General features: G+C 37.8%; 1 protein-coding gene across 1 annotated transcript; it reads left to right on the forward strand.

Annotated features, from left to right (window-relative positions):
* Nucleotides 1–3089: 3089 nt before the first annotated feature.
* LOC100673134 (olfactory receptor 2B2-like) lies at nt 3090–4353 on the forward strand. The gene is given in 2 exon segments (XM_010600676.3): nt 3090–3204; nt 3207–4353. Coding segments are annotated over 2 exon segments (939 nt in total). The 5' UTR covers nt 3090–3143; the 3' UTR covers nt 4085–4353.
* The last annotated feature ends 12086 nt before the right edge of the window (nt 4354–16439 follow it).

Genomic DNA, 16439 nt, shown 5'->3' on the forward strand with positions numbered 1-16439 from the left:
GAATTCGAAACATGCCATAACTATTTAATCTGAAGATATGCTTTCAAGAGTGGATAAATATTTGAGGTTACTGTGTGTTTGGAAGATGAACAAATGTGTACAAAAATGAGTAAAGCAGAAAATGAGAAGTCAGTGCTCTGAAATCTCCCAAGTTTCCTCCCCATCTTCCTTTCTGGCCCCACCGTTCTTATTCAGCTCCAGTGCTTCCTGCTAGAATGATAAAATTTCTTTTTCACTTCCCAGTGACCTCACTGACTACAAAACTTGGGGAGATGTTACATATGACAGGGAACACTAACCAATATATTGTATTGATGACAAAAGCAGTTTATTACTTTTATAAGTACTGAATTTCAGAGTGAGGGGGTCAATTGATTGCAAAGGAGTTAACTGACTCCTCCTTCTTCTGTAATGTCCACAGAGAGGGCCTCTGAGCTCTAGAGGAGAAACACCAGATCTAGGACTGGTTAGGAAAGGCCATTGTCCCAGGTTAGAGGAGGAAACACATACAAAGTTCTCATTGATAAAGGTACCTCCTGAATAATACAAAGATTATTTCACTTTTCAGTATTAAAGTTAAGGTGACCTTATAACTTATCATCCAAACAGGAACACTCCTGAGAATGGGAGGGGATTCATTAGTGACTACGTCAGGACCAAAACAAAAAAACCAAACTTATTGGTGTGGAGTTGATTCCGACTCATAGCGACCCCATAGGACAGATTAGAACAGCCCTATAGAGTTTCTAAGGAGCGCCTGGTGGATTTGAACTGCCAGAGTAAATTAGGCAGCCCTGGTACATGGGGCCACCCCAACTATATGGATTTGAAGGGATCTGTACAACATTCAGGGAAATTGTGAAGTATGTGAAATCTCTCTTTACTGATGCCATTTATTCTGATTTGCCAAATTATTTAGCTACATTATTTTGCCAGCAAGATTAAAACATGCTCCCACACTCCATCCTTTAGAAAAGCTTCTCGCAGAGCCTTTTTTCAAAAGAAATCTTAAACAAATATTAAGAGTTTAAAAAATTAAATTTCTTTTAAAGATTTGCACATTTTGGAGGTCAAAATCTTAAACAAAAGCAAAGCTAGTTTGAGAGTAAAATACAGAAAGTGAGCTGGTGAGTAGATTCAAAAAATATAAAATTAATGCCTGTGTATTAAAAAATTAGAACAAAAACAATTATAAGTAAATTCTGCTTTAGTCTCCTATCTCCGTTTCCCAGGGGTAACACTTCCTTCTGTTTCTTTCAAGTAAGTTTTTATTTCTTTGTAAGCACTTGTATATATAAATATATGTAAAGTAATGTTATGATACGATACCCTCTTTCTCTAACGAATGGGATCATGCTATACAAATGTCAGCAACTTTCTTTTTTCACTTAAACATACGTTTGAACATCATTTCATATCTATATCTATGACTATACACCTCAAATTTCTTATCAGCTGAGAGTAAAGGGACATTTTTGAGAGGATTAACAGCTCTAGAAAAAGTAGAAGATTAAAATACACATTGCTAACATTTTGTTAAACATGAATACTAATGAAAAATTTACATTCCAGTATTGATAAAATAATTTAAAAAATTGGTGTCATGGTGAGATTGTGTTGGGATGAATTCATTTTTAGCTGATGGGGTTAACTTACAATAGCACTTCCAGGAAATTTAGGACTCTGAATAGCTTCTGCCCAAAACATCTCAGAGTTCCTGCAACCCTGTCATACTTCTACAACACAGCTGTGTTTCTCTGTGCCAGGCACTAAGCCAGGCAATTTACATTAAAGATTACATGTATACTTCACAGCAGATGGTTATGATGATCTTTATTGTTGAAATTGATGGTTTGGGGACTGTGGCGGGAATGGAAAGGTGAGTTTTCCACTGGTGGTGGTTGTTAACATCCCTTGAGCCATCTCCCGACTCACCGAGACTTCGTACATAACAGAATGAAAAGCTGCCCAGTTGTGTGCCATCCTCATGAAGAGTTTGGTATCAGACCATTTTTCAATAGTAGTTTGCTAGGCCTTTCTTCCTAGTCCTTCTTAGTCTGGAAGCTCCCCTGAAACCTGTTCAGTGTCATAGCATCACGCAAGTTCCACTAGGACAACTAGGATAGATGGTGGCTGGGCACGAGGTGCATTGGCCAGGAATTGAAACTGGGTCTCCTGCGTGGAAGCTGAAAATTCTATCACTAAACCACTGCTACCCTCTTTCCTTTCCATTGGTAACCTTAGGAAATTTAAAGCTCTAAAAATCCTAAGTAAATCATCTCTGAGCTGCTAAGAAACCTTGGGTCACTATAGTTCTTTTCATTCGCACTGCTCTTTTTCTAAATGTCAGAGGCTAAGTTGGGTGCATTTAATAAATCGCTTATATTTCACATCAAGACAACTTTAAAAAGTATTATTGTCTTCATCTTACAAATGAGGAGGTAGAAGACCAAAAGATAAGAAACATTCCCAGGGCAATGTAGCTAGTTAGGAAAGATAGGCATACGAGCCCAGGCCTGGGCAACGGCAAATTCCACGTTATTAAATAATCCTATACTGTCGGTTTTTTAAATACTACTTCTATGACCTACTCACAGAAATAGGATATGTGTCCTTCAAATGTGTCTGAAAACTTGGTAGATATTTGTTGATAAATTGTGGGTTTTTTTTTTTTGTTTGTTCGTTTGGTCATTTGTTTGCTTTTGGAGTACGGAGGGAGTTAAACAATTTAACTGACTCACATAATCGGGGAACCTCACTGACATTGAGGAAAAATACCAAATGGCAGGAACTATGTCTACATCTACCTAATAGTAGGTATCTAGGTGGAAAGAAGTGAAAACAAGGTGTTTATACAACAACAAAAGATCAAAGGATAAATTCTGTGAACGCTAATGATATATTTTTAAATTTTTGAAACTCATTTTGCTAATATATTGCTGCAAATGTAGAAACTCACTTGGAATACTTGGATAGAAATATTTATATTTTTATCCACACATTTTTCACATTATTTATCAGTTTATAAATTTATGCAAATTGCTAGCACAGTGATAATAACTAACTGACATAGCTGGTAACCATGCCTTTATTGAATTGCTGGTTTTTTATATTTCAGGAAACTAAGAGTTGAACCATTTAACATGAATAAGGTAAATGAGACTGTCCAGTGGGAGTTCATCCTGTTAGGTTTCTCAGATCGACCATGGCTGAGCTTCCAGTCTTTGTGGTGCTCCAGGTTTCCTATATCTTGACTATCCTTGGCAATCTGGCAATAATTCTTGTGTCATGTCTGGACTCCAAACTCCATACCCCCATGTATTTCTTTCTTACCAATCTGTCTCTCCTGGACCTTTGCTACACCACAAGCACAGTTCCACAAATGCTGATAAATACATGCAGCACCAGGAAGGTAATTAGTTATGGTGGCTGTGTGGCCCAACTTTTCATTTTCCTGGCCTTGGGTTCCACTGAATGTCTTCTCCTGGCTGTCATGTCCTTTGATAGATTTGTAGCTATTTGTCGGCCTCTCCGTTACTCAGTCATCATGCACCAAAGGCTCTGCCTCCAGCTAGCAGCTGCATCCTGGATTAGTGGCTTTAGCAACTCAGTATTGCAGTCCACCTTGACCCTTCAGATGCCACAGTGTGGCCACAAAGAAGTGGATCATTTTTTCTGTGAAGTCCCTGCTTTGCTCAAGTTGTCATGTGTTGACACAACAGGAAATGAGGCTGAACTATTCTTCGTCAGTGTGCTATTCCTTCTAATACCCTTGACGCTCATCTTTACGTCATATGCTTTCATTGCCCAAGTAATGGTGAGAATACAGTCAGCTGAAGGTCGGCAGAAGACATTTGGGACGTGTGGCTCCCACCTAATTGTAGTGTCACTTTTTTATGGCACTGCCATCTATATGTACCTGCAACCACCATCCCTTTCCTCCAAGGACCGGGGAAAGATGGTGTCCCTTTTCTATGCAATCATCACACCCATGTTGAACCCCTTTATATACACACTTAGAAACAAAGATGTAAAGGGAGCTTTTAAAAGGTTGGTTGCAAGGGTCTTCTTGATCAAAAAATAAGATATATGATAAAAACCAAAAAACCCATTGCTGTCAAGTTGATCCCGACTCAGAGCAACTCTATAGGACAGAATAGAGCTGTCCCATAGGGCTTCCAAGGAGTGGCTGGTAGATTCCAAACGCCAACCTCTTGGTTAGCAGCTGAGCTCTTAACCACTGAGCCACCAAGGCGCTTAAGAAATATGATTGAAAACAAACAAAAAGAAAACTCAAACCTGTTGCCGTCAAGTCTATTCCAACTCAAAGTGGCCTAAAGACTTGAAATTTACTCAGCTATGTAACTAAATTCCCTCCCACTTGCTCTATTTTAGCAGAACTGTCAGAACTCTCTTAGAACTGTTATGGTGATCGCCCTCAAATAAAATTTCATTGACAGAGAACTACATTTTTTTCCTACTGCCTAAATGTATTATTCGTTACACAAGTCTCCACAATTGGTTTTTTAAGACCCCCTTAAAATCTTTAAGGTCTCAAGTTTCACACCACTGGTTTGTGTACTTAGGAAAGAGTAGACTTCTTTATATTAGAATAAATGCTAGGAACCCTTTCTTCATAAACATTTTTATACACATACAAACAAAAATGCTCACACAAGCAAATTTTTTTCAGACAATTGTAGAAGGTCTCACAAAAAGCCTAAAACTATCCTCCTCTTAATTATAGGTGTAAGGTCAATAACCAAAAAACCAAACCTGTTGCTGTGGAGTTGATTCCGATCCACAGCGACCCTACAGGACAGAGTAGAACTGCCCAATAGGGTTTCCAAGAAGCAGCCATGGCTCTTAACCACTGCACCACCAGGACTCAGTAAGGTCAACAGCTCTAGCTTAAATTTTTAGCACCACTCCCACATCAACACAACAATAAAATCCACAATGAGTTTCCTTCAGCAGCTTTACCTAGATCTTTCATTCTCTTGTCATGCTTGTGCTCATCATTCATCCTAAATTGAACTATTCTATTTTATTCCCTTTACTCAGTACTAAGTACAATTCTAGCTATATTTTTGGGTTTAATGAAATATGATTCTTTGAAAAAAAAATTCATGATTCCTCTACTACCTCCTTTAACCCTTAAAGCACTTCACAGTCTAAGTCAGAAAACATAAAGCATCGTGTAATGATGTCCACTGCTTGCTTAATGCACTTTTCTTACTCAAGATGAGAAGTTTATTAACACCATGTTAATTCCCTTGCTGTAGGTAGCATACTCTGTAACTTACGCTAGCTCTGTCTCACCTTCAGAGCTCCTCAAAGTGCTGAGGAGAGCACTCCCACACTGTGCATTGGTTATTTGGTGTGATACAGCGTACTGTAATTATTTTAACTGCTTCTTCTTTACCCCCTTTTTCCAGTTTTTATTCTTCTACCAAGTATATCATAAAAACAGCAAATACAACCAATTACTAAGAAATACAATTATCATATTTCTCCTTTAAACGTTACAGTAACATCCTACATTTCTGCCTCAGTGTAATTCTAACACAACACTGTGGATCTTAAAACTCTTAACAAGCATCAGAATCACCTGCAAGGCTTTTTAAATCTAGATTTTTGGACGTCGCCCCACTCCCCAAAAAAACAAACAAATCCATTGCCTTTGAGTCCATTCCAATTCATAGCAACCCGATAGGACAGAGTAGAACTTCCCCATAGTGTTTCCAAGGAGCACCTGGTGGATACAAGCGCAGATACCTTTGGGTTAACAGCCAGCTCTTAACCACCTCACTACCAGGGTTCCATCCCATCCCCAGAGTTTCTAATTCAGTAGGTCTGGGGTAGGGCCCTTGGAGCAAAGTGGTTAAGAGCTCCGGCTGCTAACCATCTACCAACTGCTTATTGGAAACCCTATGGGACAATTCTACTCAAGAGTTGGAATCAACTTCAAGGCAACGGGTTTGGTTTTTTTGGGTAGGGCCTAAGAATTTGCATTTCTAATGAATTCCCAAGTAATGCTGACGTTGCTAATCAAGGGAACCACACCTTAAGAATCACTGTGCTCCCAGCTAATTAAATAGAAGTTTTTGCTGAGTCTCTATCCTTTATTTCTATCAATGAGAATTATAATTAAAAGGGAAAATGGAAGCCAAACACTGGAAAAATATATTAAAATGTGAAAGGACTCTTCCTAGTCAAAATGCATTCATATCAAAAGTTCAAATAAATAAAATGCCAGGTTACTAGAGACAAATTTCCATATGATCTCAAAATCAATATAGAAGAATTATGAGAGAACAGCAGAGAAACCACGGTGATGAAAATTCAGCTATTTTATATATGTTTTAAATGGTTGATTCAATACGTTACTGGTAATTTTGTAAGTGATTTATAGCAAAATTCTATAAATGTCTTATTATCAGCCAGCTTGTGATTATAAAAATATGTATATTCTACATATACATATATCTGCCCCATAGCGTTTACAAGGAGTGACTGGTGGATTTGAACTGCCAACCTTTTGGTTAGCAGCCAAGCTCTTAACCATTGGGCCACCAGGGCTCCATATATGTATGTGTATATATATGATCTTGGAATCTGTTCCAAATTAATTTAGAAGAACAAATACTAAACTAACTTTGTCTAGTTTTATAGAGATACCAGACTGATACAGTTGTTGTTGTTGTTGTTAGTTACCATCAAGTGGGCTCAGGCTCACAGTCATCTTGTGCCATCCAGTCTATTTAGGCTCAGGGCAACACCATGTGTTACAGAGTAGAACTGCTCTGCATGATTTTCTTCGCTGTAATGGCCACAAAAGCAGATCACCTGGCGTTTCTTCTCTTGCATTGCTGAGTAGATTCAAAATGCCAATTTTTTGGTTAGTAGCCAAGAGTAAATCACTTGCACCACCGAGGGACATTTTGCACCTATTAGATGTATATATAAAAAATTAATAACAAAGGGCACACTCAAAATAATACTGCTTCTGCGGGCATTGATTGTGGATCCAAGTAAAAAGAAATCCTTGACATCTTCAACCTTTTCTGTGTTTATCATGATGTTGCTTATTGATCCAGTTGTGAGGATTTTTGTTTTCTTTATGCTGAAGTATAATCAGTACTGAAGGCTGTAGTCTTTGATCGTTCATCATTAAGTATTTCAAGACCTCTTCACTTTCAGCAAGCAAAGCTGTGTCATCTACATAACACAGGTTGTTAGTAAGTCTTCCTCCAATCTTGATGCCCCCTTCTTCATTTAGTCCAGTTTCTCGGATTGTTTGCTCAGTATACAGATCAGATAAGTGGGGTGAAAGGATACAACCCTGATGCACAACCTTCCTGATTTTAAGCTATATTCTGTCTCTAGTTTTCAAAACATTAACTTTTTTTTTTTTTTTTAAGAATAAAAAGTTCATACAAAAGCATAGGAACAAGTTGGAGAATAGCTCACATTCTGCGCTTTGGGTATAAATCTGGGTTCCACAAGTTACAATTTTGTGTGCTATTGGGCAATTCACCTAACCCTTGGTACCTCAGTTTTCTCATCAGGAAGTAGGAGATAACAATAGGACCTACTTCACAGGATTGTTGTGAAGATCAAATAGGATTGTACACAAAACAGGCTTAGCGCAGCATCTCCCCCCACTAGATTGGGCTAACACTTTGAGAATAGATAAGGTATCATTTTTATCTTTTCATACCATTTGCCTAGCACAGTGACAGATAGGTGTGCCATCAGTGCCTGAGTAATCACTGGAAGAATCCATATCTAGTAGAAATTGCTTACAGCTCAAATTTTTCTCTCACTATTAAACACTAGTTTTGTTAACAGGTTTAAAATAAGATTATCTAGCCTCCAGGGTCATTAAGTCCACCTAAATCAAATACATTGACTTCTTACTAATAAAGTTAAGTTTTAATGTCAGGCTCAGTTTTAAGATCTGAACTTTCTCAAGTAATTTTCAGTCTACAGGTTTTGTTTTAATTTTGAGGCCTGACAAATAAATGCCTACCACTATTCCAGGTGCTTCGAGTTACTGGAAAGAGTTGCAATGCAAGCGTTTTGAGGAACTTGAGGCCAAGAGCAACTAAGTGATTTACTATCTAACAGCATAAAAGTAACAAATCTACAGTTAAAGTTCAAATGCAGGGATTCTGACTCCCAGCCCAGTGTTCTGTCCGCTGTGGAAATTTCTCGTTTAAACAAATATTTTCATTCCAAAGCAAAGAGAAATGTAAACCTATCATGCCTTACTTGATAGACTTACTTAGTGTACAGTAAGTACTTAGGAACTCAGTCATATTAGGTAAAAAACATGCATAAATTACATTCAAAGCAGGTATAATATATTCACAAGGGGCAATGGGGTGGTAAAGACTATTTGGGGAATACCTCCCTATCTAAAATATACCAATAATAAAAGCAACACGACAGAGGTTATTTTTATTTTGTATGTAAAATTTATCCAAAGTGTCCCTAATAGGAAGACTGTATGGGTCTTGGAATGAAGGGGTGGAAACAGGAGTGGCCCCACTTACCATCACTTTCAATGACTCACTTGGGGATTTTGTGATTCCCATCCCTGCAACGTTAGGTGTTGCAGGGTTGGAGATTCTGATTCCCAAAAGAGGCACACTCTTGCCATAGGACATAGCAAGGGTCCTATAGAACTAAAAGCTATACCTGCCACTAGGGCACTCTAGACTTTTTGTATCCAAAGATCAGCAGGCAAGACGAACAGTCACTGTATGTGGTAGACAGCCTGTAAGATGGCCACAATTCCCACTTCTTGGTTTTCATGCCCTTGTGTAATCCTCTTCACTGCATGTAAGTTGAATTTATTGATTTGCTTCTAACAAGTAGAATACAGCAGAAGTGATGTGATGTCACTTCCAAGATTATTGTTATTATTGTTGTTAGGTGCCATCAAGTCAGTTCTGACTCATAGCAACTTTATGTACAACAGAGCAAAACACTGCCAGGTCCTGCGCCATCCTCACAATCAATGCTACTCTTGAGCCCATTGTTGCAGTCACTGTGTCAATCCACCTCGTTAAAGATCTTTCACTTTTTCACTGACCCTCTACTTTACCAAGCATTATGTCCTTCTTCAGGGACTGGTGCCTTCTGATAACATGTCCAAAGTATGTGAGATGAAATCTCACCATCGTTGCTTCTAAGGAGATTCTGGCTGTACTTTTTCCATGACAGATTTATTTGTTCTTCTGGCAGTCCATGGTCCATGAATATTCAACATTTTTTGCCAACACCGTAATTCAAATACATCAATTATTATCCAGTCTTCCTTATTCTTTGTCCAGTTTGGAACTTCCAAGACATGTTCTAAAAAAACTGTCTTTCATCCTGCGTGTTCTCTCTTACTCTCGCTTGTATATCACTTGTTTTGAAGGAAGCCATCTGCCATGTGATGGGGCAGCCCTGTGCAGAGGTCCCAATGACCAAGTTTGCAAGTAAACCTTCTGAGGCCTGCCAACAACAGCCACATGAGTGTTCTTGGAAACAGCTACTCCCCAAGTTAAGCCTTAAGATGATTGCAGCTCCAGCTGACATCTTGATTGTGGGCCCATAAGAGACTCTGAGCCAGAGGAGCCCATATAAGCTGTGCCCAGATTTCTGATCCACTGAAACTATGAAATAATCAATGTTTGCTCTTTTAAGCTGTTAACTTGGGGGGTAATTAGTTATGCAACAGTGGTTCAGTGGTTGTCTGATAACCAAAATGTTGGCAGTTTGAATCCACCAGCCACTCCCTGGAAACCCTTCAGGGCAATACTACTTCATCCTATATGCTCTCTGTGAGTCAGAATCAACTCTAGGGCAACGCCTTTTTTTTTTTTTTTTTTTAAATAGCATACTGTCAAGAGTCATTGATCCTGAGCAACAGGAATAGGCAGGGCTGATTTTAGACAACGGGTTGTTGGAAGGACTACATGTGGAACACATGTGATCTATTTGGCCACCTCCTGTCCTTACCCCACTGTGACTGTGAACAGACAGGTACAGCAACCCTATGCTGAGAAGGTATGATAACCAAGCATTCAGACCCTTAAGAATGAAGGTTTGGATCACCAGTCACCAGGCCTATGAAGGTGCTAGCTAAGGGCGGGGAAGGTCTAGCTGTAGCCCTGAAACCAACTGCTGCCCCTGAGACCAATTGCTGCAATGGGGGCTGTAGTTCCTCTAACTAACCTTTCTCTGCTGAACTTCCCCTCAGAAAGAGAGGCCCAAGAGAACCAGGAAGGAGCTGCTCTCCAAACATGTGTGGCGAAGTGTTATAGGGGAAAAACATCACAAAGTTTAGTAAAGCAAAAAGAAAGTTTATTCAGCATATATTCAAAAAGACAAAAGTGGGAAGTGGACAAGCATGCTGCCAGAGCTAATGTCTGCCCAAATCTAATAGAAGTTACAGAATCATCAGTACATATTAACATCACAAAAATGGGTGAAAGCTTCACATTTTCACAGATTGGCTACAAATATTCTGAATTGCCTTTCTTAATAATCATTGGTATAGGTTTCAGTAACTGGACAGTCAGGAGAGCCTTCATTGGTATAGGTTTCAGTAACCTGACAGTCAGGAGGGCTTCATTGGTCCAGCAAATTTCTATTCACTAAATAGTAGAAAAAAGTAGGAGTCAAAAAGTCTTTTGTGTACTGCTTGATTGGCTTTATGAGAAAAGTTCCCCCAAAATATTTTTATTCCTTAAGGATAATTTCTAAGATCATCACATCTATTGTCTTTATCTCAGGGCACAGTTGATGTGTCTTTGTGAGTCTTTGTGGGCCCATCTTCAGCTGGGTCACATTCTCTTTGCTCAAGGACAGGCAATAATAATTCTAATATTATTTTCTAAATCAGTAGTATATGTCTGAGGGCCATGGAATAGACCATGAAATTATGCTCTGAAATTTATCACTGTGTTCCTGCTGAGTACATACTTCCCACAGGCTGCTCCCAGCCAGGGATATTAAGGGAGGTTTTTCCCTGGGAGCCATGGGATCACTCAGATAGGCAACTCTGCTCAAGGATTCCCCATTGGCTTGCCAATTTTTTTTTTTTTAGAATTGCATCAAAACTGAAGTCATTTCTTACACATCCTTCTTTCTTTCCCTTTCTTCTCTGGAGTGAGACTTTCCATAGTAGTCTGATGACTCTCACATTCTCCAAATAACCCATTCATTGTTTTCCCTCACAGGTGTTTTCCTTAATAAATCTCTTGCACATCTAATCACTGCATGCTGTCTGCATCTCAGAGTACCTGAACTAACACAACAATTAGTGTCATTATAATTCTTAATCTGTTTTATATAATCTTTGTTTTTAATAAATTTTTATTTTTAGAACACTTTTAGATTTACTGAAAAACTGTGGTAATTGTACAGAGCATTCTCATATGCCCTACAGCCAGTTCCCCTTATTATTAACTTCTTATGTTAGTTAACAGCTTGTCTGCTAACCAAAGGTCGGCAGTTCAAATCTACCAACTGCTCCTTGGAAACCCTGTGGAGCAGTTCTCTGTCCTATGGGAGCTCTTTCAGAATCTACTTGACGGCATTGGGTTTGGTTTTTTTCTTTAGGTTAGTATGGTACATTTGTTAAAATTAATGAACCAACATTGATATATTATTATTAACTAAAGTCTATACTTTATTCAGATTTCCTTAGTTTTTACCTGATGTTCTTTTGATCCCATCTAGGACATCACATTACCGTTAGTCATCATGTCTCCTTAGGCCTCTCTTGGCTGTGACTGTTTCTCAGACTTTCCTTGTTTTTGATGACCTTGACAGTTTTTAGGAGTACTGGTCAACTATAGGGTCGCTATGAGTCAGAATCAACTTGATGGCAATGGGTTTGGTTTGGTCAAGTATTTTGTAGAATGTCCCTCAACTGGGATTATCTGATGTTTTTCTCATGGTTACTCTGGGGTTATGTGTTTTGGGGAGGAAGACCACAGAGGTAAAATGCCATTCTCATCACATCATATAAAAAATACATACTATCAACATTTTTTTTTAATCAACATGATTTATCACTGTTGATATTGATATTGATCACATGGCTGAGGTAGTGTTTGTCAGGCTTCTCCTCTGTAAAGTTACTATTTTTCCCACTTACGTACTGTACTCTTTAGAAGAAAGTCACTATGCATAGACCACAATGAATGATTGGGGAGTTATGCTCCACATCCTTATGAACAGGAGTACAAAAATTATTTGACATTCTTCTGCATGGCATGGGAGATTTGTCTTTTCCCCCTAGTTGATTTATTTATTCATTTATATCAGTATGGACTCATGGATATTTATTTCATACTTTGGGCTATAGTCCAAAACTACTTTATTTAGTTGTTCAAATTGCTTCAGCTTTGACCACTGGGAGCTCTTCTGTTGGCTCCTTGTCCGTTTGACATATCCCCATCATTTATTTTTAAGCATTTCCTTACTTTCTGAAACTAGGAGATGCTCTAATCTCATCTTGTGTATGTCCCTCCCCAGTCTTAGAATCGGCTATTTCTCCAAGTAGCCTGATTCCTCTTATTAAAGAATAGTATTAGAAACCAAGATCTGGGTGCTAGGTGTTCATTACTACTGGGGTGCTGTTGTTTCTACATCCTCTCAGCTTACAGAGCAAGGATCTGTATGTGTGCATATTAACTTGGGTATATACACAAATATCCCTATATGTATCCATCTGATTCGTATTGAGTTAAACATGAATTCAAACTGATGTTACCAACTCTAATTCAACACCACATGGATCATTCTACCCTCCTTCCCTTATTTATCAGTAACCTCCCAGTCCAGCAGTGAGAAACCTGGCTCCCACCGTCCACCATTTGTTTATTTAATTGCTCAATTACAGTATACACGTATAGTGGTTTTTTATGTGATCTTTTCATTTTTGAATGTTTCTTTGAAGATTTTCTCTTTATTCTTTATGTTTTGAGATTTCACCACGATTTGTAGACTAGTCAGCTACTGCCACAATGAAAATGTATAACAAACCACCCCAAAACTCAGTAGCTTAATATAACCATTATTTTCTCACATTCACAGGTCTAGAGTTTGCTGTTATGACAGATCACTGGAGGACAAGGAAAGCCAAACTACACAAGCACATTTAAGGTCTCCTCTTGGATTATGTCTGCTAGCATTCCATTGATCCAAGCAAGTAACATGGTCAAGTTCAGTCTTAACAGAGCGGGAAATGTACTCTACCCACATTAGAAGGGAAAAGGAAATGATTATTTGCTTAGCGATAATCTTGTTAGTATGGCAAAGAATGTGTGTGTGTGTGTGTTGTACATGTGTGTGAGTGAGTGAAGGAATGATTTCATTATTCTTTTTGGGCCCTTTCTATCTGATAATTCATATCTTTCTTCAGTTCAGATAAATTCATGTCATTTTTAAAAAATATGGCCTTTTTTTTCTTCATATGAGACATATATCACGAGTAAAGAGAAAGTGTATGCTCCATTCCTCATCTTGAATAGGACCAATCATTTTCTTATGACTCAAACTACCTCAATACCTTATGATTCTTCCCAGTTTTCACAGTAGATCAATATGCCAGTGATGATACTTGAGTTTTCCTTCTTTTTGAAAGGGAATATAATTTGAGCATTTGGATCCAATCAAGGTTTCTATATTAAGTTTGCATTTTCCTGCCGTTTCCTTCCCTGGAGCCCTGGTACTGTAGTGGTTAAGAGCTTGGCTGCTAACCAAAAAGGTCAGCAGTTGAAATCCACCAAGCTGCTCCTTGGTAACCCTGTGGGGGCTGTCTTTGGCTGGGTTCTCAAAAGAAGCAAAACTAGTAATGTGTATAAATATATGTAGATAGAGAGAGAGATTCAGGGTTTGCGTTCTCCTCAGTAACCCTTGATGCTCATGTATCCGGCATCTGGTACCAACAAAGATATATGGTCTGCTCTCCATATTTTTCTCTCATTTCACCCCAAATTACTCATTCTGCAATCCACACACTTAGGGCTATGCTCTATCTGTCCCAGAGAGATCAGCTGTAAATTATACTAAATAACCTTTGAGAGATTGTTCTGTAAGCAGAAATTTCTTTAGATTGCTTAAATATTGACTAATTTAGGATACTTAATTATCATATAATTAGGCTGAATAAAAAGACAAAATTTATCCTCTATTCCTTTCTGTGCTATAAGCTCCATGGAGCCAGATAATATGTTTGTCTTTTAACTACTGTATGTATCCACATATCCTAACAATGCCTGATAAGTAGTTTGTTCTCAGTAATTTTTTTAAAATGTAATGACTGTAAGAATGAATAAAGTATGCAAGTTCAAGGACATGGAACTTTATGTAAAACGCTAGTGGCGATGATGACATTGATGTTGTTGGTGATAGTGATAATGAAAAAGTCAGTTGATAGATGAGATCACAAATGTACATCTCTTTAGTCCATATCTCTCTTCTTAATTTCATGCTTGTATGTATAATGCCTTATTCTATTTTTTCTCCTTTTGATAAACTTCATAATCTTAAATTCTACTTAGTTTACATTGAAATAATATTTATTAGTTAACTTGCGCACTCTCTTGTTTGTTTTTTTTCAAGTTATTTAGCAAATATTTATTCGGTACCTACCAAATTGTATGGACTGTTCTGGAACTTGAGAGATATTAGTAAACAAAATAAACAAAATCCCTGCCCTCAAGGAGCTTACATTCTAGCAGGCGATACAAAAAATAAACATTAAACTTAATAAACAAATAACTGAAAATATAGTTAAGAAGGTGATAATTACCTGTAAAATAATTTAGAGCTTGTTAAGGAGGCTTTGGGTGTGTGAGGGAGAAGTTTCAACATTAGACAATATGTCTAGGGTAAGCTTTATTGAGAAGATGAGATATGAGTAAGGATTTGAAGGAATTATATGAGTTAGACCCTTCTCATAATATTACAAATGGAGTTGTTATCGGCATTCTTGTATCTATCTCCTGAGTATATGTGCAAGAGTTTTCTATACTTGGGATATTTCTGGAATATAGTATATATGAATCTTCAATTTTGCTATATCACCAGTTTCCACTCTTATTTATGTTTGGTCTTTTTCTTTGTTATTAAAATACGTGTACATACTGGTCAATCAACTAAGAAATAATTTAAAAGCCAGTTGCTATCAAGTTGACTCCAACTCATGGTAATCCCATACATGTCAGAATAGAACTGTGCTCTATAGGGTTTTCAATGGCTAGTTTTTTGGAAGTAGATCACCAGGCCTTTCCTCTGACGTGCTTCTGGGTGGACTTGAACTTCCAATCTTCTGGTTAGCGGCCAAGCACATTAATTATTTGCACCACTGAGGGACGCCAAGAAATAATTACTTATGGTAAATGGAGATGCATGTAGAAGAAATAAGGTATAGACAGCTGCCATTTTATTGTCACTACAGAGGTCAATATTCCAATAATTTGCTCTCAAAATCTCCATCAAAAATTACCTATTACCTAAATACCATCAACAGATGAATGGATAAACAAAATGTGGTACATACACACAATGGAATACTATTCAGCCAGTAGGAGAAATGAAGTTTTAATACATGCCACAATATGGAAGGTACTAGAAGACATTATGCTGAGTGAAATAAATCAATCACAAAAAGACAAATATTATATGACCTCACTTATATAAAAAAACAAAAGCAGACAAATGTACAGAGAACAAAGTTTATTAGCAGTTACCAGGAGTAGGATGGAGGGGGAAAGGGGGATTCATGGTGATAGAAATATTGCATTGATTAAGGGTAGGATTGCTCAGCTGATTATGAATTATATACCTGTAATAGTCAATGAATTATATACCTGTAAAAAGCTGAATTGTCAAAAAAGAAGAAGAAAACAACAGCTCTAATCCAGCCTCTAGCCCCATTTGACAGATAGAAAAGCTGAGGTCGGAGGGAGGCTGTGAACTACTCAAGATCACATGCTAAGAATCCTGGCCAAGTTTCCTGACCCGCAGGCCCACTGAGGATTTGCACCTTTGCTCCAAGCCACTTGTGTGGGTTTACCACTGCTATCTGAACAAGCTACACAAATCCAGCTGCCCACTTCCAAATCATTTTTAATAAAAAGTTTTTTAATAACAAAAAAATTACTATGCTTTTTTTTTGGAAAATTATCATTGTACAATTAACTAATAAACAAATTTTCATTGAGCAAATGCTATGTGCTAATACTATACTAAGCATTGGAAATACAACAGAGAACACAACACTTAATGGAAAGTGAAAAGATCTTAGAGTGGAAAAATAATGAGCTATTAACAGATACAATAGAATCAATAATCCAGTGTTTATCTTTTTCTCCTTCTTGAACAGAATGGGTAATTTTGATACAGTGTAGTAACTGCCTCATTCT

This window comes from Loxodonta africana, chromosome 1 (assembly GCF_030014295.1).
Source record: "Loxodonta africana isolate mLoxAfr1 chromosome 1, mLoxAfr1.hap2, whole genome shotgun sequence".
NCBI classification, from domain to species: domain Eukaryota; kingdom Metazoa; phylum Chordata; class Mammalia; order Proboscidea; family Elephantidae; genus Loxodonta; species Loxodonta africana.